The sequence below is a fragment of the Falco naumanni genome, chromosome 1 (assembly GCF_017639655.2).
Source record: "Falco naumanni isolate bFalNau1 chromosome 1, bFalNau1.pat, whole genome shotgun sequence".
In the NCBI taxonomy this organism is placed as follows: domain Eukaryota; kingdom Metazoa; phylum Chordata; class Aves; order Falconiformes; family Falconidae; genus Falco; species Falco naumanni.
Genome location: NC_054054.1, coordinates 59,572,453 through 59,595,478, shown reverse-complemented (window position 1 = coordinate 59,595,478; position 23,026 = coordinate 59,572,453). Strand labels below are relative to the sequence as shown.

Sequence of the window (23,026 nt, the reverse complement as noted above, 5' to 3'; positions counted from 1 at the left end):
TGGAGGTTTTATCTTTTTCCATTTTCTGTGTGTTCCTGTCACCGTCCCCCAGCCTTGCACTAGACTGTGCTTAGTTCTTACTGAGGGCTCCTTGCTGGGGCTGCCGCAGCCCATCCTCTTCCCTATGCCAATGTATCAGGGCTGTTTATCAGACGTTTCAGCCGGCTGCCCCTTGCTGGAGGAAATCTCGGTATCTATCTTGGAAGCTCCGAGTTCCTATGAAAGACAACCTGTTCTTTTCTGTGAAAAGCTCTATCCTTGAAAAAGACTCGAACTTGATGTTTGATATTCTCAAGCATCTGTTGAGCTTTTGGCAACTTGTTTGCTGCACTATTTTTCTATCAGGATATCCTCCTACTGTTGATGAAATCTGTCATCAGGAGGGGAGAGAAGAAAAGCTGTTATCCTTAGTTCTTTCAGTAGGTTCCATGCACATACATCTTAATTCCTTCTTTAAGTTTTGAATTTTACCTTTCACGGGGAACAACAAATCTTCTGTCTTCTCCAAGTCTAAGATCTTCTTTACACTTGGCACATACTCTTCAGGAACCAAGTCCTTCAGAAAGCTCCCAGTCTAGCTGAACTGATACTTCATAGTCATTGTTTTCCATACCAAAAAAAAGTATCAGTATCTGCGTAAGGCCTGCTACAAGACCTCTGAGGGAGGAACCCAAAGCTCCAGAGGGAGCTGCAGTATTGCTGTGGTCTGACCCCTCCTGCAGTTATTTAAGGAAACAAATTGAGACAGTGGTGGGGAAAAAGGGGAAATTGAGATCTTTCCTTCCTACAGATCTCCACATGCCTGTGGTGGTTAAAGTTCTAAGAAGTAAAGGAACAGTTTGGCCCCTTTCCCCCAACAGAACCTGGGTGACTGTTCTAGTACATAGAGTGGGGTTTAGGTTTTGAGTGCATAGGTACACTTTAGATCCTGGCAGGAACACTGACTTCGTGTATCCTGATGAAGCTTTCATGCATAAGAGGCTCTTCTACCCTGTCAAGATCTAAAATGCTTCTACAAAAGCACAACAGCAGATGTGTAAGTGGCTTTAGGTCCCTCACACTCAAGATCTGAAATAGAATAAGGACTTGGGAACCGGGACTGCAACCCAGTTTTAGAGGTACTTAAGCTTTGCAGGAAATGCAGGGTTTGTGGGGTTTTGGTTTGTTGTTTTTTTTTTTTTTAATCAACCTGCTATGAAACATTAAAAGTTCTCCTACATACCTTGAAACAAGTCTTGATTGTTCAAACAATTCTTACCTTATTTTTGTCTAAGCCCAGAAGTTGAGCACTCTCACATGTAAGCTAAAAGTTTAGAACAGGAAAGCGTGCTCTAAAAATGTGTATGAGATGCCTACTGCAATGTGATCCAAATACAGCGGAACAGGCACGTCTGATTTTATTTTGAATCATGGTTCAAGATTTCTGACGGTTATTTCATAATTAAGTTGCATTGCTGAAATCACTGGGGCTGTGTGTGACAAGAGGTTCAAATGCCTACTCTGGTGCGAGAGAAGTCATGATTTTTTTCTTTGGGAACAAAATACTTCAATTGCTTCCAAAAAGAAAGGCTTCAAAACCAGGGAGTGCCTTAATGCCATCCCCAAGAAATCTAGTTCACAACCTCTCCTAGGCCTTCAATTCACTTCTCACAATTCTCCACAGGCACAGGATATTAAAACCTTACCTTCAGGGTCCTGAAGAAGTGCCTTAACCTTTGAACTGCAGACGGAGGACAAATCAGTGGGAGCCAGGGCTGGTTTTCCCCTCATTTTTACAGAATGGGTGTTTGGAGTTGGCTTTTTTTGAAAAGGAAATGATGTTATAAAGGGTGAACACCAGATGCCACTCACCTGTACCTGAGGCAGTGTAGGATGTAAAACAAGTCCTGCCCTCAGTACCTTCCTCTGCCAAGTCTAAATAGCTCCTTGCTGACACCTTGCAAGAATATGTACTGTTAAGCCAGTAACTGCCGATTAGGAAATGATCTAAACCAGGGTCCTAGGTTTCACATCAGGTCCTTAACAATTAAGACTTTCATTACAGGTATCCCAACTCAATTTTAAAAATGGAAATAAATTTCAGTAACCCCTCTGTGTAATAGTTTTTGTGAAGGTAAAAGCACTTCTTATTTAAGAAGTTGTTGGGATAGATTTTAAAATTGAACAAAAAAAAAGCAAGTGCTACAAGAGCAATTTCTGGCTGAAGAAATTCTCAAGTTATTGCATCAGTGTAATAGTCGGAATGCTGAACCAAGGGGAAGTATTTTCATTTCATAGCAAAAGCTTTGTAAAACTTCCAGCTAAACAGCTGATACGCAGCACTTCAGCCTTTAGGACAACTATATGGAGTCCCTGCAGGTATGATAGACTTGGTAGGTTTTACCTGCTGATCACAGCCGTGCACTGTTAATGCTAGCTGCTGCATTGTAGTACTTCTTTGCAAGGCAACAGCTCAAGCAAGGGTTTGCATCTGAGAGTTCAGCACAAGCTGCACAAAACCCACCCCCAGACAACCCACCCCAGCCAGAAGCTGAAGAATGACCATCTCTATGGCAACTAAAGCACTTAGCATGCTCATGCCCAGCATAAACCGGCACAACTTTACAAGTTAGTTTAGTATAATCAGGGTGCAAGTAGTCTGAGAAATGTAACTAAAGACAGTACAGAATATTCCAGGTATAATGCTCAAACCATTGTCTGTTACTACTTTTCACTGCAAGAGGAAGGGCTGTGCAGTGACAGCAATACCACACAGTGATGCAGGTGGGGGCGGGGGGAAACCCATAAAACAAATCCCTGGCTGCAGTTGTCCATCTCACCATGGTGCTGGGGTAGCCAGGGAGCTAATGAACTTGTCAGATTGATTACAGCTCAGAGCCAAGACCAAGTGTAGTGTTGGGTAGGGATGGGAAGAGGAAGTGCCACTTTTACCTCTTGTGTAACTTCAGCCCCAGGTTATGTATACTTATACAGCTGAGCTAGCAGGCTGCTGCCACCAGGAGAAAGAAGTGCCACAGTCTCCTTTAGTTGTTGGCTTTGGTTCTTGTCCAATTACAAGATATGACCCAACTCACACAAATCTCTTTTTGCCCATTAATTTTTCTATTAGTTGAATACTACTGTCTTGTTAGGACAGCTAGCTGACATCATAAGCATGCAGGTGAGTACAACCTTTGTAAGTAGTGCTTGCTAAAAACCACTGTCTTGAGGATCTTCATTTTTACATCAGCGCTTCCAAAGAGATGGTACACCACCCAAGAATTTCAACCTCTTTGTCATCACTAGCCCTCACTGTTATTGATATTTCATTTAGAAATTCATTAGAAAAGCAAGTGCCCTCAAGACCAAGAAAAGAGTTCTAGTTATTGTGCTTTAGTGTGAGCTGATGAATTTTAAAACTCCTGCCACTTAACTCCAGAAGAAAGCACTGCTAAGAACACTGCTTAGAGCTCTTCCGTACAACTATGGATAAGATGTGGTCCTTCCTGTTAAGGAGAAAGCCAGCAGTGGCATTTAGTGCAAGTAACTGGATTATGGGTAAGCCTGACCTACCACACAATCATAAAGCAGTACATTAGGACCAAAGCAACACAGCTTCCAGGAACAGTGAGACACGTTAGTAGAACATCATCTTCCAGAAGACTGTCACCTAATACCATTCTGTGCAGGTTTTAGTGCATAAGCTTTTTTGTTTGTTTGTTTTGTGTGTATGTGTGTGGGGTTGTTTGTTTGTTTGTTTTGGGTTGGTTTGTTTGTTTGTTTTTTAAACACAATTATCATCTAACTTAAGGCCCTGAATTTACATTCTACAGCTGATTGCTAGTTTTTGAGTGTATTCAGTAAATCTCCATGAAGCTTTGAATTCAATAGTTTATTTATAATTGTAAAAGCGTAAGTATTACATACCTCAAGTAATTGCATATTTGTTAGAATCATACCTACTCAGAAGATTGGTGTGTGCAAAGACAAGACAGTCATGCTTAACTTCCCCCCAGTACTTTTTTGCTTTATATTTATTCCCCCCTTTCAGTTCAGCAAAATTTCCATAGAAACAGAGTGAGGAAATACAGGTATATCATAGCTAGAGTTACTGAAGTGTATGAAGATAGTTTGACAACATCATGTAGGCCCTTTAGAACTATTGAAGGTAGAGATCTGCCTAGTATATAAAAGGGCAAAGACTGGACTAGGCAAGAGTTACAGCAAACAGGCAACAAGCCTAGTTACAGCTCACAAACCATTTGTATTTATAGCTTGGTATGAACAAGAAAATTGGTTTCAACTTTATCACATCATTTCAGAAAGTATCAATGGGGTACATATACACACACATATTTTTATAAAAATACATGTATGCATATAAATTATTTAAATAAGGCAGGTATTTATTCCAGGCTCTTAAAACATTTTCCCAGCCCCTTTTCCTATTTATACAGGATATGTTGCCATTTTATTGCTAAAGAAAGCATACCATCATTGCAAGCAGAACAGCATCAGCAGTGGCTCTAGTTAGCGGTCCAGTTGAGTTAATAAGGTTCAAGACATACATTATTACTATGGAAGAATATTACAGAAATAGAGAAGACTAGTTGGATTCTATTTAGATCGCACCAAATCATTTTCTTGACAGTCTGTAGTTAACAGTATACACTAAAGAGCAGAACAGCACCATTTTGGAGCAACAGAAAGATACCTAAAATACTACTTCCCCATCTTTTCCTTAGCTGTCACATTAAAAAAATACACAAGGGAAGGATGAGGACAAAACAGACCATCTGCTGCTCTAATAATGCTTTCTTCTGTAAGAAAGGATGCAGGACTTTCAGCTCATCCAAATGTAAATCCTAATATGAATGAATATGCACGCCATTATCTTTGCATAACTGATAAAAGTTACTTGTTAGTATGACTTACAAGGTGCACTCTCGAAGTTTCTTGTCAGCCTGCTTCAAGGAGATCCAGGTGTTTAACATGTTTGATCGCAGTTTGGCCCACACCAAATGGTTGTTTAACCCAAATATCTGGGCAGCAAACTGGGCAGCTCCGTCAGGTGACAGCGTAGTAGGACAGCCAAGACCTGCAGAGAGAAGAGTGCCACTTACCAAACCATATTTTACAGTTAAAAAACCCACACACACCTGCTTCTGAAGAACAATTTAAGACAATGTTTGTTTCAGCCTCCAGGAACCACATGATCCGGTTTTAAAGCTAGTGAAGTGTCCTGTGTTCCACTACTTCTAACAGAACCGCTTCACGGCATTTTAAACCAGACGCCAGCATGCCAAATGACTCTCCTTGTACAAAGCTAACCGACTTCTGGGCCTCCTAGTTGCCAAGCATCCATTCAAGTCACTAAGTCAAGAATCATACAGGTAGCAATGCACTGAAGTAACAGAATTAAGCCCTTACCTACACCAATTGTGGAGAAAGATAATTAATCATACAGAAAACACTGCTCTAGAACAAAATTCCGTTATTTAAATTACCATTAATACCAACTCCAATTTCAAACTGGAATGTTAGGCAAGGATGAGCCATGGTTTACATCTTTCTGAAGATTATTCCTATGCAATCTTTGCTCTGCCTACTGGGCTTTTTGCTATCAAAAAGTCAAAGACTATATGCAAGATATTTCAAAGATTTTGTTCAGTACTATATCCAGCTCCTCTTCCAGTGTTTTGTCGTGTATGTGTTTGTATATGTATACAACTAGAACAAGAACAAAAATAGAACTAGGTCAGAACAAGAGCAGAAGTTTAAGATCATCCTACCGCTGGGTAGTCTGAGTGAAGACCACACATCCTGAGTACCCCAGTCAGCTGAGAGCGGAGGACAGTTGACAACTGGGTAAGCAGTGTTACCAGACATTACTGGCCCCAAACCGTTGCTTCTGCCAGCTACTGCAACAAACACTGTTGGGATTCCATCTCCTGGAGGGGAGGAAGGCATTCAGAAATAAGACATCTACCTTCTTCTGTACCACTTGCTTTTGTGGGAACATTGTATCAGAGGCCACAATTCTGTTGGCAGTTATTTTGTCAATTCCGTGAACATGGACACAAAATTCTAGTGCTAATTTCCCCTTTTACATAAAAATCTTATAAATCTCGCAGCCTTAAATCCCAGCTACGCTTTCCCATAGCTGAAGTCAGCATGTCTACCTCCAAGGGGAAGTCTCAGTACCAGACCAATAGGTGCTGCTTAGCTGTGTAACAGCCATTAAACCTCTGCCATCTTTAAGTGTTCCTCCTCTCCTTAAATCATACACAGTTCACCTCAAAGTGCTTCTCTGTTACCACATCTGTAGTTTCACAGAGCAGAAAGTACACTCCCACAAAAATAAATAGTTCTGTCACCCCTCCTTGTTTCAGAATGGCCAGCATCACCAGCAAGATGCTACCATAGATGCATTAACATAATCAGGCTCGGGCAAAATAGTTCTGGTCCTGGGTTAGGCTTTGGGTAAAGGAAGTTGTGGCTGCGCAGTAGGACAACGCATTACTCCAACTGCTTAGTGAAGTCTATAGCTTCTCACTGTGTAATTAGCAAGAGTAGAACAGCATTGTAACACCTTGGTGTTCTGTTTGACAGAACATGGAAAAACACCTACACAAATCCTTAAGTTGCAAAGGAATTCTCGAACACGATACTGTTTCAATCCAAATCAGTAGTTCTATGGCATTTACCTTCATACTCTGCTTTGATCCTCAGGGTTTCATCTGGCCCTTTGTGAGCAGACGTCACTCTTAACTCACAAGGAATTCCAAAGGCTGCACATGCCTTTTTTATTTTTTCACAGTGACTCAGGTCAGAAGGAGATCCCATCAACACTACCACTCTACCTTGGCTCTTTGTTTTCAGAAGCAACTGGGGAAAAAAGTGAAGGAGGCCGGGGAGGGGGGGGGGAAAAAAAGCAGTCAACAGGCCTGAAGATGTGCAGTTATCAAAGTCTATATACATTATTTTTAAAAACAGATACCTCCACTCTTTCTGCAACCCATTCAAAGTTTCTCTTGACCATCTGCAGCGCTTCAGGAGTCACTTCTTTCAGGTCCCGGTAGGACTGAAAAGACAAAAAAAGACTGAAGTTAGTGTTTTGGGTACACAAAGCACTCATTTTGCTACCATAATTCATACGGATACCCCAGCTGGAATATTTATGCAGTTTCTAGAAACTCCACAGGAAGGAGAGCAAGAGATTGGTATAGACACGGGAGAGCAGATATGGAAGCAAGAGCTATTTACATCTACTGAGATGGTTCTTCATTAAACAACCTTCTACATTACTATTCATAGCTGTCTGCAACATGAAAGGCTTTCCAGCCACAAGGGTACCAAGGTTTTGGAAGCTTCTCAAAGGGTGAATTTAAGGAAAGATACACAACATTTTAAAAATTGGATTTGCAACGACATGATTGTCTGCACTAGCCAACCTACGTTCTGCATGATATTACCACATACCTTATTTTAGGGAGATGAGCAAAAGCACTGTCAGAGCAATTAACTTGAGTATGCTACTACATAATTCAGGTAAAGTAAGCAATAGAGCAGTTCTGCTTCCTAATTTAAGAGTAATACACCCCCCATCCCCTTTGAAATCTTGCCCTGTGGCTTACAGCCACGTTCTCTCACAGGCTCTCTGTTACTAGTCTCAACAACTGTCACAGAAGCTCCATGGCAGCAGCATTCACAAACCTTTGTTCTTTCATAACTACTATCTGGTAAGTCAGAGATATTTGACAAGTGTCATTGCTACAAATTTAAATATAGGACAAGTTTTATTTCAAACTTATGTTTGTTTGCAGCCCCTCATATGTGGACAGTCTGTTAGTAACACTTAAGACAACTGAATAGTGAATTCAAGCTTAACCAAAATAATGTTGAGAAGCATCCTCCCGGCAAGATCCCTCTTATGTGTCACCAGTTCTCTACTACTAGAGGATACCACGCTGAATAAACAGAGAAACTTGGAGGCAGACCTGGGAACCAAATCTTCTATTATTCCTACCAATTTGTTATCCAACTATTTTGTTACCTGCACAACAAGTCAAAAATTCTTATTACCCCTGGAAGCGCCAGTCAATAGTGCTGTTGGGCATTCCTACTGAAGATATACAGGCAGAGGATTTTCTACCATAAACCAGATCAACTATTCAATGAAAATAGGCTTGGGCATTAGGTACCTTATAAGCTACTCTAACAAGATAAAACTATCCAGAAAAAGCCACTCTGAAAGCAGATGTTTAACTATAGGGTTCATGTTTTTTCATTCTCCTTCCCAAGTGACTTGGAAGGTAAAGATTAAAACACTACCTGTTTGTCCTTCTGCTGGCTTCTGTCCCCTGACGGCCACAGTCTCCATGAGTCATTATCAATAACATCAGCAAGAACAATTTCTTTTGTCAGAATATTAACACCAAATTCAATCTAAAAAAGACAGTAAGAATCCCAATTTAGGAACTATATAGTGATATACTTTCTGTCAGATCTAGGATCAACAAGAAATCAGACTTATACCTTCAGGTCTACCAGAGTGCAGTTTTGAGGCTGCCATGATTTTTCCAAGATTTCAAAAATGGCTTGAGTAGAACGAGCCATTATATCTACTTCAGTCTGGCCAATAGTAAGTCCAGCAAAACAGAATTTTGCTTCAATCAGCTGTTCCTCAGACCACTGTGGATCATTATTAGCATCATCCTGTTAAGAAAACCAGAACATATACATCATGTAATTTAAGCTGGCTACAAGATGAAAATAACCATTAGAAAACACTAGGATTTGTTTGGGTTTTTTTTTTAAAAAAAACAACACCAAGAAACCCAGGCTTTACGCTAGTATTTTATGATTAGAAGTGAAAAAAAGTGACAGCAACATTGAAAACACTTGCTGTAACACCTGAACATCTTTAAAAGCACTTCAAGTTTGGACAGTGCCCCACAAGTGACAGGGTACACTACAAACAGCACTTTAGGTCATAGTTCACAAGATACTTCTTTCAGCACACATTCCTAAAGAAGTTCAGAATGCTAAGTGCCTAGCTAGCTACTTACCCTTACCGTGCAGTAACTGTTTAATTTCTCCAAATGTATGAACACATCAATTTCAACTGATGCCTCAGCTTACACCTAAAAAATCCTTACATTCTAAATAAAACAAGTTTCTGGTTTATGTACCGTTTGGCTTCTTATTCTTTGATGGCCCTGTAAGCCAGTATTACATTATATGCACTTTAGACAAAAATAGCTGTTGGACAAGAATGCGCAAAAACGTCAGTATGACAAAGCTACAAGCAATATGAGCATTACTGGCTTAATTTTAACTGTCAACATTTTAAAAGGAGATACAGAGTTCTCTCTCTGTTTAAGTTTGATTAACATCACAGGAAAGGAAACTTACCTTGTAAAACATCTCAATTTTGGGTGGGTAAAACTTATATCCTTCTTTGACACCAGGGTTTCTTTTGAGGAAGGAACCAGTAGCAATTCTTCTGCACACCCATTCAATTGGGATCATTTCACAGTGAGCTGCTATGAATGCTGTGTCGCTCTGTTTCCTGACAAAAGCTGTTTTAATTCCTAAATACAAAGATAGATGCTTAGTCTCATTACTAAACACACCCCACAGTTGAGACAAGAGTCACAACCATCTTTAAGTACAACCGAATCTTGTTCTCTGGACTTAAGGGACACCCTGAATCTCTTCAGGGTATTTTAAGCCCACTCTGACCTTGCAAAAGGCAATCAATGTTGTTAGCATCCACAAGTCACTAGTTTTACCTATTTTATCATACAACACTCGCTTGTAGCTCAGAACCTTATGCTCTGGTCAGAAATCCTATTCTTGCAAATAATTTTGTTCACAGAACTTCCAAAAAAAACCTATCTATCCCTCCGTATGGTTGGTTTGTAAACAAAAGTTAGCAGCAACCAAGTACCCAACCATGCTCTCTAGTGGAAGATCCATTTTACAAGGAACAGTAACTGGAGACTTCCAAAGGAGCTAGGGAGCACAGCAGTCTTGGCTACTTTGTTCAATAAAGGAGGATGGATCAGGAAGAGAATGACTTAGTCCTCACTTTCGTTACAAACTAACATTTATTTAGGACACGAGATCTTCACGATTTGTTAGCTAAAAGACCTTCAGGCTCAGAAGCACACACACACAAACCTGCTGCAGCAAGTCAACCTTCTCTCATAATTCTAAGATGACCCCATACCAACCGGGGCCAGCAAACACACGTAGATAGGCACTGTAAGTGCCAAATGGCTCTTTTTTTCCATTTCACTCTTGAAGAAAGTCCCACCTTGCTCCCCCCAGGGCAAGACAACTGCTAAGCCCAATCGGCATCTGCCAGAAACCCGACAATGGGGCTGCATCCATTCAAACCAAGAAGTAGCTGTATTCCATTCCACTCCCAGAGCCATGAAGAATTAAAGTCTTAAAATACAGTATTAGCATTGACTCTTTAGATTTTATTGCACTGCCCTCAAGGCCAGAATGATTTAAATAATCAACTGCACATTAAGTCACTTCTAAATCCAGGCATTACGGCCCCTACATGGTTTACTACTACATTTTTCACCAGTGCAGATGCATGCTGTTAAAAGGCTGACAGTAGCTTTTATAAACGGAGAGAAACTTTAACAGAACTTTGTAAATCATCACCTTTGAAAGGGTAGGTTAAGAAGAGTTGCGCAAAGCAAACAAACTACCTATACAATAAGGCATTCACGTTATCTGCAATTTATGCCAGTCAAATAAGCAAACTGTAGAACCCTGAAAGTTCTTTTGTTGCTTTAAAATGCAGCTACACTTTACTCCGCACATTTTTCCCGCAGCACCTGAAGTTACTGAGGACCTTTGAGAGGTCTGCAGCATGGCTTCTTCACATTCATAGTTTATATCTGTATACTATTTTTATTGTTATCTTATCTGTTGCCATTTAAGAATTGGGCAAAACATCTCATTAAAGATTCCTAAATGAAAACTGGTAATCAACCACAAATATCATCAGAAAGACAGACCTTGGAGGCTACTTCGTACCGCATGCACAATACGCTTCTCAAGAAAGCCAGTGACCGAGGATTATGCCAAATGACTTATCTTTGTCTCAGCCCATATTTTAAGTACTACTTGCACAGAGATACGGGAGATAAAACTCTATAGAAACCATCTTTCTCTTCCCCACATATGAAACATACTAGGCCTTTACTGTTTGACCATCTGTTACTACTCTAAAACTTGTATTTGTTACAAGCTGTAACTCAGCTGATACTTGAAGCCGTCTTTGCGAGACTTCTACAAGAATGCTTTGAAGTGTGCTGAGCGCACAACTATAAGTGGCCTTAACCAAGTTTACTGGTACCTACCTGTGTTATAGTACCATTTGCAGATTCAAGTTAGAAACCCATCAGCGCAAATTCCTGAGAAGTATGCATGTTGCAAAGAGACAGTTCAAAATACTTTTTCAAGGCAAAGATACGGGCTCCATTTTTGGAAGCTTGGTGCAAAACTTACTCAAGTAATTCAAGTCAGTTAGGTACTCCATGAAAACTCACTTGTAACGTCAGAAATATTTTGAGGTTTTTAGAAGAAAGCATTGTTCCCGATACATTAAATTGGGCTGATAAACACTTAAGAGGACTGTATCGCAAATGCATATAAGTACAAATCATACAGAAACTTTAAATTGATATAGCACACAACTGAAAGGGAAAAGAAAAATATAAAAAGGTACTCTGATTTAATCGTTTAACCTTAATACACAAATTTCAAACAGCTTAGACATAGGTCTGGTAGTGCCATTAGCTAGCAGTGATTTCTATGCAGGAGATGCATCTAGTCTGGTATTCCAGGCAAGAGGGCACGGAGGGAGGGGAGAACTGACAAGTACAGAGGAGGATTAGGAGGGGTGCGTCCAAACAAGGAAAAGAAGTGCTATCTGCGATTAGAAGATTACTTCAGTAGATAGTCTCATCTTCCAAATGAAGAAATCACCTACCCAGATCTGTAGTACCAGAGGGAAAAGTGTAACTAAAATCTAATAGAAAAAGCATTCCAAAAACCCATTACAGCCTCAAGGTAGGACAAACCAATATATAGAAATAATACTGTGTTGTAACAATATCCATGATATCCAGGCACGTATTCCACCTTTGAAATACTTACCGGCTTCTTGAAGCAGCTGGAACACGCAGCTAGTTGTCGTGTTGGAGATGGCAGCCTTCCCCTCCATTCGGTCCTTCCTGGCCGCGTTTCCCGCTGTTATTTGGTCTTTCGACTGCATGAGAACACATCCCGGGATATCTGGCAGCTCGTACACTTCCTTCGTTTTCCCTTCATTAACTTTTTTACCAAGTTTCAGGTCTAGAAATAATTAAAAAAATTAGGCGGAAAAGAAGTTTTCCCTTGCGCATGCAAGTGCGCCGAGCCCGCATACTTTAGCGGCTGCGTGCCAAGCGGGACCCGGCAGCATCCCGCGCTGCAGTGACCCCGAAGGGCACACTAAGCCCCCCTGCGGGGCAGCTGGGCCAGGTTCCCCCCCGAGCGGCGAGGGCGACAGCAATCGCCCCAAAACCCTGCCCCGCGCCCCCGTTCAGCGGGAGCAGCCCCGCTGGACGCGGCCGTGCCCGCGGCGCCCGCCTGCACGCTGCTGGGCCGGGGCTGCGGCGTGCGCGCTGGAGAGCAGCGCTTCCACCCGCCCGCGGGGGTTTGCTGTTTTTTTTTTTTTTTTTGTAAGCACCGGGACAAGCCCGAAGCTCAGGCAGCCGAACGGCGCGGGCGGGCACGGCAGCCGCCCGCAGCAGGACCCCCGCCCGCCCGAGCGGCAGGACCCCGACGTCCCCCGTCCCGCCCCCCCCCCCGCCCGTATCGGGCGAGGCGCGAAGCTCGCCCCGAAGCGTTCACCTGCCGCTCGCCGCCCCTGCTGCGGGACGGGAGCAGCCGCGCCCTCCCTCCCGCCGGCCGGGGCGCGGACACCCACACCGAACACACCCCCCAAACAAATAAAACTTTGCGGGGAAAGGGCTCTCTCCGCCAAGCAAGGCGGCGGCCCGGCACCCCCCGACCGTTACCGGCGCCCCGCGTCGTGCCCCGCGGGGAGCGGGCCGTTACCTGATGCTGCGGGGGCCATGGCCACGGCGGCGGCGGCGGGAGCGGGCACCTAAGGCACAGAGGAGAGACTCAGCACCGCCGCCGGGCCCGGCCGCCGGGGTAAGAAGGGGCTGGCGGAAGGGGCGGGCAGGCGGGGCAGCGGGCAGCGGCGCCGCCCGCCAATCGCCGCCCAACGCGGCGGGGGCGGCCCTGGCCCCTCTCCGCCCCGCCGAGCCCCCCGGGCGAGCCCCGGCCCCCCCCCACCCCCGTGCAAACACGGCCCCGGCCCGCTGCCCGGCCAATGCCGGCGCCGCGCCGCGCCCGGCCCCCGGCCCCCCGCGCCCCGCGGGCAAACACCCCCCCGGCTTGTGGCGCCCGGCGGGGGCGGCGGGCCCGGGGTCGCGGGCCCGGCTGGGAGCGGGGCAGGGGCGGGGAGGGGACGGGCGAGGCGGCGGTGTGGGGCCGGGGCCCCCCCGTATGTAAATGAGAGGCCGCGCGGGCAGGCTACCGGCGGCCCCGCGCGGCGCGGCGCTGTAGGCTGCGCGCGGCGCCGGTAGGAGCGCGCGGGAGCCACCACAGCGGGACCGGGACCGGGAGCGGGACCGGGAGCGGGAGGGGGTCCGGGGCCACCCGCCGCCGCGTGCCGCCCGCACCATGGAGCTGGAGGAGCTGGGCATCCGGGAGGAGTGCGGCGTGTTCGGCTGCATCGCCTCCGGCGTGTGGCCGACGGAGCTGGACGTGCCCCATGTGATCACGCTGGGGCTGGTGGGGCTGCAGCACAGGTAAGGGGGCGGGGGGCACGGGGCCGCCGTCCCGACCCGGCGTCTCCGCGGTAGCAGCCCCGGGGTGGTCGGGGACCCGCGCCGGCACGTGCCGCCGGCGGCAGGAGCGGGCTGGGAGGGGAGAGGTGCGGCCGGGGGTCAGCCCCCTCCGTCCCGTCCCGTCCTCCCGCTCCGCGCCGGCGGGGCGCCCCGGCAGCATCCCGGCGGCGCAGCGCAAGGAACGCCCCCGCCGCCTCCCACCCTCCCGGGCCGCCCCGCCGAGCAGCAGCGCTCGGACGTGCGTTGGACCTCGGCTGCATCTCACTTAAGTGGCATCGGCTCCTGCTGGCGGCCGCACGTCCCGCGCTGCCCGGGGGTCTCTGTGCGCGGAGCCCGCGGCGCGGCCGCGCAACCGGGCGGCGGGATTGCGTCCCCCTCACCGGCTGCCGCCGCCCCGACCCTGCCGCGCCGCGGCGGGGCCCGCCCGTCGTGCTTGGCGTTACTCGGGATGCTGACGTGAAGTGTGTAATTCACGCAGTTCGAGACTGCCGACACGGCGTGGGGCTTAGGCAGTTTTAGGCTCCTACTAGCCGTAGTCGTTTAGATCTATCACTAGGATCCAACGAAACGTACGTTCTACCTAACACGCCTACGGCGATGTAACACGGACTGGCTTCACGGTGATCCACGGGGATGCAGGGCTGCAAAGTGAAGTCTGGGTTCTGCTTCCCTTTGGTATACAAAGTCATAATGCTGTGCGCTGACATAGGCTAATCATTTTTTTCAGTGGTGGCAGAAAAGTGTATCCTTGTGGGAACACATGCTCCGCCCAACAGGCTAGTTCTGTGGTACTCGCTAGGCTGCTGTAACACGAACACCTCTATATACCATACCTCTATATACCATGCTCAACTTCATTTGCACACGTGGGCTAAATAAGCGCATTCCTGACGGACTGGGCAAGTGGGCTTGTCTAAGTACACATGCACTGAAAGATAAAATCCTATGTTCTTTGTATTTTTGAGGTCACATACATGTAAAGGTTGCTCTGAAACTGTTTTGGACCAACAATGGAAAATTGTTTACGTTGCCGTTTTCTGTTTATTACAGCTAAGTTTCATACATTCTTACTGGTAACATGCTGCATCCCTACATGACGCTCATATACTAATAATTTTCTTTGGGTTGCAGGTGTCTCATTCATAAACTATATATATTTGCCAGTGTCCATCAAAAATGGTCTTATTGGAAGCGGTAGAGCTGCGAAGGAACAACAAAGCCATGTAATCAGTAGTCTCACTTTAGGTTGCGCCATTTTTCTATGAAGAGGCTGGAAAAAAATCTTAGTTCACGTGTGCTTACAGAGTTACACTGGTGGACCTGAGGTTTCTTAGTTGGAAATAAAATGATTGCTGTCTTCTCATTTCTTTGCATCTTAATTATCTCAATTTTCATTGCAACCTTTTTTCATGACTTTTTAGTACATATATTCTTTTTTTTTTCTGATGGGCACTTGACAAGTATATTTGATTTCCATGAGCTCTTTAATATCAAATTTTCCCTGTGGAGGACACAACTGTAGATAGTAATATTAGTGTTGCCATTGAAACTGTAAGCCATTCGCAAGTTTTACAGGCAGATACCCACCTAAAGGCATGCATGCACTACTTCCAGTTCTGATCGAACTCAATAACTGTCAAATTTTTTAAGGGACGCTTTCTTAAGAGACATAAACGTTATTGCATCTGTAAAGTGAAACAGTCTGTTCAATTAGGTATACCTTCGCAATCACTCAGTAAAATTCTATTAAATAGCTGAGGTGGTAATGTTCCCATTTCCTTCTTTAATGTTTCTTTCTAACCTCTTTCCATTTTTCCTGCTCTGAGGTGTAGAAGAGATGACATCTCTATCAGGAAGTAATAGGATAACAGCTAGTTTTTCTTCTCTTTGGAATCTGACTTGAAAACCAGAGTTAAGATTTCACATTAACTGTATCAGTAAATTTCATCAAGCCTGTTCTTTTTAAACTTAAAAACTAAGAAGTGTCTCTTAACTGTATCCCTTTGAAAATAAGTAAATATGGAAGAGGTATGGTAAATATTAATGGACGGTCCCTGTCAGGCCTAAGGGACTGGCAGATAGTTGATTGGCCACTGGAAAATAACAGTCCTTAGATGTCACCTTCAAATTAGTAAGGATTTTCAGGTAATGACTATTGGCCTCAGATACCCAATAAGCATATTCTTTTATATGCAAATTAGTCCTGTGCAATAAATCAAATTACAGAATTTGGCCCTTAAATCATCTTAGAATTAAAAAACCCAGAATATTCAGGCATGGCATTGTATCAAACTGCATTTCTGAGATGACTGACCCATAAAGAAGATGCAGCTGTTGGGAACATGCTAGATTTTCTAATCTTTGAAATATTATCTATATACATAAAGATCCAGAATATTTGTTACGTGCCACAAAAACATGTAAGTTCTTTGTGCTTTATGTTCTGATATAGCTGGTTGCAGCAATGTGAAGGACTTTGCTGTTTCTGATAAATGGCCTGAAATGAGTTGGTAGTTTGTATTACAGTGTTAAAAAGACATTACGGCACTGGAGAGATTTACTTTGGTGGTGAGGATGTTTGTAACTGAAAACTTGAAACTCTGCGTGCTGGATCAAACCACCAAAACACTTAAGCATGTATTCAACAGCGTGTGATTGAGTGGTGCTCATTGTTGCACTGAAATTATTCTGCATGAAAAACTGGTGTGTATTTTGTAAGCAAGGTTCTGGAGTGGGACCACAAGTAGGCATATCATGAAAAATAAAAGATAGACTTGGAATATCACTATCTTGATATAAGCGACAACTTTAACAGATTTTTTTGTTTTGTTTTTAATTCAAAAGGGGCTGCTAGATTGTTGAGGCTTAAATTCACACTCCTTTGTAGCAGAAGTTGCAACATGGCTTTTTATTGGCGTTTATAATGGTGAACTGTGAATTAAACTGAAACCTAGTATATTCCTACTCACTGGCTAATCAAGTCCTTCCACACACTAAGAACATTGTGCCAATTTGAGACCATTTTGAATTGATTTCTTCAAAGTTAAAACATCTGGTTTTAACACATTTTACAGCTACGTTAGTGAATTCTCTTTATGTTTGAAACTTTAAAGCTTCTAAAACTAACGCTGTCACTCTGGTGTCAACATTAACAAGGCTTTAAAGTGGATCTTCTAAATCATCTTTACCATTTGTAATCCAGAGAAGTCAGTGCAAAATCCACTAACACTATGCCAAAATAAAGTCAAGAGGATATTGGTAAGGAGACGACTTTTCTTGGGGGCGGTGAGAGAGGGAGGAGTAGTACTTTGAGTTACAAATCTATTAAACGTCATTTGAGTCCTTGACCAGGACAAATTTGCAAAGTTAATCTTGGAACAAGTGTGAGTTCTGTTAACTTTTTGCAAAATTCCCGGGAAAATATTTTTGGCAGTAATGCTGTGTACTGAAATCTGAATGTATCCAGCTTTGTACTGATTTTTAGAAGAGGTCTTTAAAAGGCCTCTTCTGTGCAAGTAGAAGTCCTATAAAGTCATAGAATACTCCTCATACCAGCTCAGCTGGGTCTATGTATGGATTTTGTTAATGAGAATCAAAGTAAATGAAGAGTGGAGGTTCAGCCAGCATGCTTTTTTGATACCTTCTTTATTACTGTCCACTATTAAAACCCACACAACAGAACCCAAATAATCAGCAATATAAGTTAAGTATTCTTACTTCTCTTTCAATCTAGTAAAATGACTGATTGCTTCCCATTAGCCATCCTTCCAAATATCTACACTCAATATAGCATAATGAAAGTGCTCATCTACGTTTTGTATACAACCTCTTGGCTACATGATAGATTTTTTTAAAAAGCCTATTTAGCAAGCTATTAGTACCCTCTCTTACACGGTGAATCTTTCAGACAAAAAGCTTTAAAATGCAATAGTATTTGGATGGGTATTTTCTGAGTAACATAGACATGCTACAGGGAATGATCCTGGTAATTTGGTATCTAACATATTTATCTCTTCATCTCAAGAGCCCATTATCGGTTCAGCAGATCCCCCATCCCCAGATGCAAGAACCGCAGTGTTAAATGTTTTAACTGTCTAAATGCCAATTTTTGTAATTAACCATATTTCTATGGAATATACTGGATAAGATGTCTGCCTAGCTAGTGATTGAGTCTGTATGCTGTTTTAGCAGAACATTCATGCTGTATGTGCTGGTAAAACATTTTCAATTACTTTCAGAGACACAGAATGAATGTGGATAGAGTTAACACTTTTTATCATTTTGTTCTATCTTGGTTTACATTTATAGGGCATTCTGTGCTGCTAGGTGCCAACAGCCCGGTTTAATTACATGCCATAAAGCTTACTCTTGTAGGAAGAGATAGGCAGCAAGACTTTTTTGCTGTGGTGAGCTGTTATAGCCACTTGGCTGTCTTACATAACTTCCTGCAGAGCTCAGGTTCCTGCATGCTCTTTTTTGGAAAGTGAAGATAAGCCAGATTTCCATTCTAACCAAGTTCAAATCTCTGAGATGTACATGTCACAGAATGCAGTTCAGTCGCAGCTCTTATCTCTGCATGTGGAGTAACCAACTAGAATGAAATGAGCGGAAAAACCAGGAGGGAAGTGGTGCCAAAATGTAGATACAAGAGGACATTTTGGAGGCAGCCCTTAATGTTTATTGTGACCAACAGACTTTCCATTAGATTAACCTAGCCTTCGCTGGGGTGAGACTGTTCATTTTTCTTCACGTTGACTGTAGTTACATCATCCATGTAGGCATGACACAGCTCTCCAGTAATTTTCACGGGATTGCTCTGTTGGCTTGTTTGCCCATACCTTAAATTTGAGCCTAATGAATGGAGGGAGGGTTGTACACAGCATGGGACATGCCTGCTGGGTAGTTCAGTTCAAATAAATTGCCTTGGCTGCTCTTTCTGCCATGTCTTACACTACTTTCCCTGAACTTAAAAAAGCAGGGTTGTTTGGAGGGGCTTTTTATTAATTAGTGTAGTTTTAATTTAAATCAGTTCTGTCGGTCGGTTAACCACTTGGCCATGTGAGTGCTAGTGCCAACACAAAGGAGACCTTGCTGCTAGAAGGAACAAAGGCTGAGAGTGTGGAGGGAGAGTTTTTTAGGCCAACAGTGATGCTGACAGAGCTTGTGGATCCAACATGAATGCAAGCATTTCTGTTCCCTGAAGCTCATTCTCCAGGCATTTGGCCCAAATATAGTTTGGTCTACCAGGAAATAATCTAAATGGGGCATTCAGAGGACTTTCCAGGGTAACAGCCCTATCTGAGACATGTAGAGTGACCCATTCATCTCAGTGAATGAGTGTGCTTTAGAGAAGAATGGAACTTTTAAATATAGGTCAGAGTGGTGATTGCTCCATTTATCTGCCACACCTTGAAAATTTCAGTATCTCCATTTGCCACTGGGGAGGAGACAGATTTGTCCTCACAGTAATCTGGCTCCTTGGTAATAGTGCAGATATTTGAGGGAGAAGAGCAAAGATCTTTGGTTTTTACAGGACTGCTGCTCCTGCCATAATTACTCAGTGTTGGTTTTGATTTTTAAGCTCAATCATTTTCATGATGTAATTTATATTAAGATTCCCAGCAGCATGAAAATACATGGAAACGGATTGGTCTGGCCTTTCTGTAAAAAGGAACCATGTTGTGGATCTATGTCTTAAGAAGGTCTCTCGTCCCCAAACCCTGTCAGTCCTATGGTAGTATTCTCACACATAACCGTTTAGCATATGTCAGACAGTGTCCCAAGTTCCACTTAACTTGCCCATAAGGGTGCCTAGACTAAATATTGTGTGGCTGTAATAAATGTAAAGCTGTCAACAGAGCAGAGCCACAGCACAAGCTCAAGTGGATATAAGAATACACTGGGAGGATGAGTTGGATTAATGCTATTTTCAAGGGGACTTTTTTTGAGAAATCCTTCACTCTAGTCACATTGTATTTAGCCCATTGTCACTACTCTGGGAGATGCTGTCAAAAGGAGACAGCCCACAGCTCCTGACAACTGGAATCCTAAATGTGCAACATTCATGTTATTTTGCCTCTAAGCAAAAAGTGATGTGGAATCGTAATTTACAACTGCAGTGAAGAAAGGTCTTGATGCCACTTTGATTTATCTATCTCAGCATCCTACATATTCAAGTAAATGAATTGTTATCTGTATAAATGGGAGTAGCACATAAATATTTGATGATGCTAAATTCCCCATGCACTTGACATCTCTTACCATCTTTGACTGAAAATAAATGTGAACAGCAGGGAAAAAGCAGATAGCCTTCTGACAAAACAATTACAAAAAGCTAGCTATACTTTCCAGTCACAAAGCAGAATAGAAGTGGAATCCCACACAAGGGGAAGTCCACCTTCTTTGAACGTTTGTTTGTGAGGTAAATCCCGCTCTCTGGAAAGTTTTTTGAGAAAAAAACTTTTACTTGGAAAGCTACTTGAGGTTTTTTTCTGTTCTTGCTTCACGTCTACCCTCTAGTGTTGATATGAACAGTTTCCAAGCCAAGTGTGCTCTGCAGTTCTCTGCTCTGACCTACTAAGCATTTAGACAGTCCTTTGCCTCAGTGTTTTTATGCAGTTCTCACCTTAACAACAGCATTTAAAACCAGATACATATTTCTTGAAAGATCTGCTTATTTTAATGAATAAAATTAAGTCTTTACTTTTTTATTTTATGGGAGCAAGTTTTTGGGGGGACATTGTAGTGAATGACAGAAAAGTTTTGGAAAGATTGGGATCCTTGTGCATTGCATTTTAAGTGCAGTTTGTCTTTACAGTTCCAACTGCCTCCCTCAGGTTAGCCTTGCTTCTGAGAGGGAGTCATACTGCAACAAAAACAACCTTTGAGCTGCTCAAACCTAGGCCTAGCACAGCTGAGAACTTGCTGGGCTGCTCCAAATCACACAGAAAACCATCTGCACTTTTTTTTTTTTCCCAGCTGAGCTAGTCTTTTGTCAGGTTAGTGAGCTGAACTGGTTTATAGGGGATCCAGCAAGCATTGGACTGTTCAGAGTAGCATGGAGAAAAAGGGATCTTCTTGTTGCAATGAGTTATCAAATCAACTTCGGCCTTGCACTCATGGAACACAGCGGGTAGAGCAGAAGATATAAGTGATCCATACTATTTTATTTTAAAATTAAAAAAAAAAAATAAAAAGTATTTTTAAAAACTTAATTTGAATCAAAATGGAACTAAACTGTTTAAATGTACTGGAGTACATTTTTTCTGGTTCACAGGTGGAAGGAGTAACCTATGATATTAGTACTGCTAGGAATGGTGAGGTCTTCAGCTGGCTCGGCATGTTCTAGAAGGATACCTGACTGCCATGATGGCAGGGACAGATCCCTTGTTCTCCTACCAAAGACAGCAGTTCTCTATGCAAGTAATATAACGCAAGTTCAAGATGTGTATCTTCCAATCAACTCATTGCAAAAAGAGGAGAAAGATTTTTAAGCTCACAATGTTGCTAGTATTACAAGTCAAAGGTGGTTTGTACTGAGAAACCAATGTGAAAAGTAGTATATAAACATACACTGGAAGAATAGTAAATCTGTGTCACTGTATAAATGAATATGATCAAAAAACTGATTTTCTAGGAATCTTTCTCTGACTTCTCAGAATTGTTTAAAAAATGCTAGTCAAATGGCAGACAACATCTACCTTGGTGAAAATTATTTACCTTCATAATGTCTCTCATAAATGATTTAATAAGACAATAATTAACCATACAGCAGGAAACAAAGCACTATATCCAGTAACATTTTTGTGTAAGATGTTGTAAAGAGAGACTTGGGTGGAATTTAGGCCTCTGTGTAAAAAAAGCTGGCGGCTGTTGCTGCTGCAGTAAGGACTTGACGATTTGACTTCAGTTGTGCCCCTGTGTGTGCCCAGAACTGACCTAGCTTTGGCAGGGTTGTGTAAGTCTATGCCCAGACATGACTGAGATCCAGAACTGAGTTGTTTTGCTTGAAGACACTGAAAGGAAACCCCTAGATAAGCATGCCTTGCAGGCAGTGCAGGCTATTACTTACACAATCACAAAATGAAGTAGTGGTGGCTAGTAGGATTTTGCAAAGTGTGGTTAGTTGTGGCATGGCATTTGTCATTTACGACATCACTGTTCCCTGCACTGTTTCTATGGTTTTTGTACTTTTGGTTACTGGACAAGGCAGACCCCTTGTCCAGGGACCAGAACCCATGCCTGCCCCTTCTAGGTGGGCAGCGACTTTGTGTACTTTCTTTCTGGTTCATTGAATTCTCAAGTTCATTTCTGCACAGCACAATACCTTCAGCAGGCAGATGGGGATGGTCCCCCACCCTAGCACAGGCAGGTGGAGAGGCCAGGAGGAGGGTAAATGCTGATAAAGGAATTAGGTGGTATGTTTTCCCCACCAGCCTTGCCTAACCAAGAAGTTGTTCTCTTACGGCTTCAGCTGTTTGGTTAATTGCAGAGGACTAACTTGCTAGGAAGGTCATAGAGATGGTAATTGGAAATTATGAGATGAAATTTTAACTATATGTTTTCCTTCATCAGTCAAAGTTATTATTTTCTTTCAATTAAGCCTGTTAATTGTGGCATGTAGGTGAGTCAAGGCATGTAGGCAGAAGTTACATCTTCTATCAGACTAACTGATGTCACTGCTAAAAGCTCATAGTTAAGGATTATGATGGTAACTTGTTTAAATGACTGAAAGTGAATATATTGAAGGGGAGCAAGCATGTACTCGTGGGTGACCTACACTCATAAATAAGTCTTACTTTCTTACTATCTGAGAGAATCTCTTTGCATGCTAATTTTATAGAAAGTTCATTAAACCAACCTGTTGTATGGCTGACGGATCAGCATACAGCTGTGTTCTGTTGAGGTCTTGCATTTCTTCCTGCTTACAAAGCCTTTCTAACAGTAAGTTTTTGCCTTCTGTTACTGTGTGCACTCTCTCTGTTAATAGTTTTTGGAAGTGGAATATGGTGTTTTCAGAAGCACTTTTCTTAAGTGGAACAGGCGACACCTCTGTGGACAAAAGCAAAATATGTAGTTAGAGTGCACAAGTCAATGAACTGCTGACACTGAAG

The 23,026-nt window shown here is 43.1% G+C and overlaps 3 protein-coding genes across 4 annotated transcripts in view; 1 reads left to right on the top strand and 2 right to left on the bottom strand.

The window, feature by feature from the left end:
* Positions 1-3,856: 3,856 nt before the first annotated feature.
* LOC121089203 (multifunctional protein ADE2) lies at positions 3,857-13,246 on the bottom strand. Its single transcript, XM_040596249.1, has 9 exons — positions 13,114-13,246; positions 12,169-12,366; positions 9,397-9,575; positions 8,518-8,697; positions 8,314-8,427; positions 6,980-7,063; positions 6,687-6,867; positions 5,772-5,930; positions 3,857-5,077 (listed from the first exon to the last, which is right to left on the bottom strand). The coding sequence occupies exons 1-9, from the start codon at positions 13,130-13,132 to the stop codon at positions 4,911-4,913; spliced, it is 1,281 nt and encodes a 426-aa protein (XP_040452183.1). The 5' UTR covers positions 13,133-13,246; the 3' UTR covers positions 3,857-4,910.
* Positions 13,247-13,661: 415 nt separating this feature from the next.
* Positions 13,662-23,026, top strand: part of PPAT (phosphoribosyl pyrophosphate amidotransferase) — a 54,158-nt gene continuing 44,793 nt past the window's right edge. The window contains exon 1 of the mRNA XM_040596234.1: positions 13,662-13,874. Within this exon, the coding sequence (XP_040452168.1) occupies positions 13,747-13,874 (128 nt within the window). The 5' untranslated portion in view covers positions 13,662-13,746. The remainder of the gene's footprint in view (positions 13,875-23,026) is intronic.
* The window catches only part of LOC121089192 (trihelix transcription factor PTL-like), a 29,575-nt gene continuing 25,986 nt past the window's right edge, over positions 19,438-23,026 (bottom strand). For both annotated transcript variants that reach the window (XM_040596210.1, XM_040596220.1), the window contains one exon: positions 19,438-22,964. In XM_040596210.1, coding sequence (XP_040452144.1) covers positions 22,750-22,964 — 215 coding nt within the window. In that variant the 3' untranslated portion in view covers positions 19,438-22,749. The remainder of the gene's footprint in view (positions 22,965-23,026) is intronic.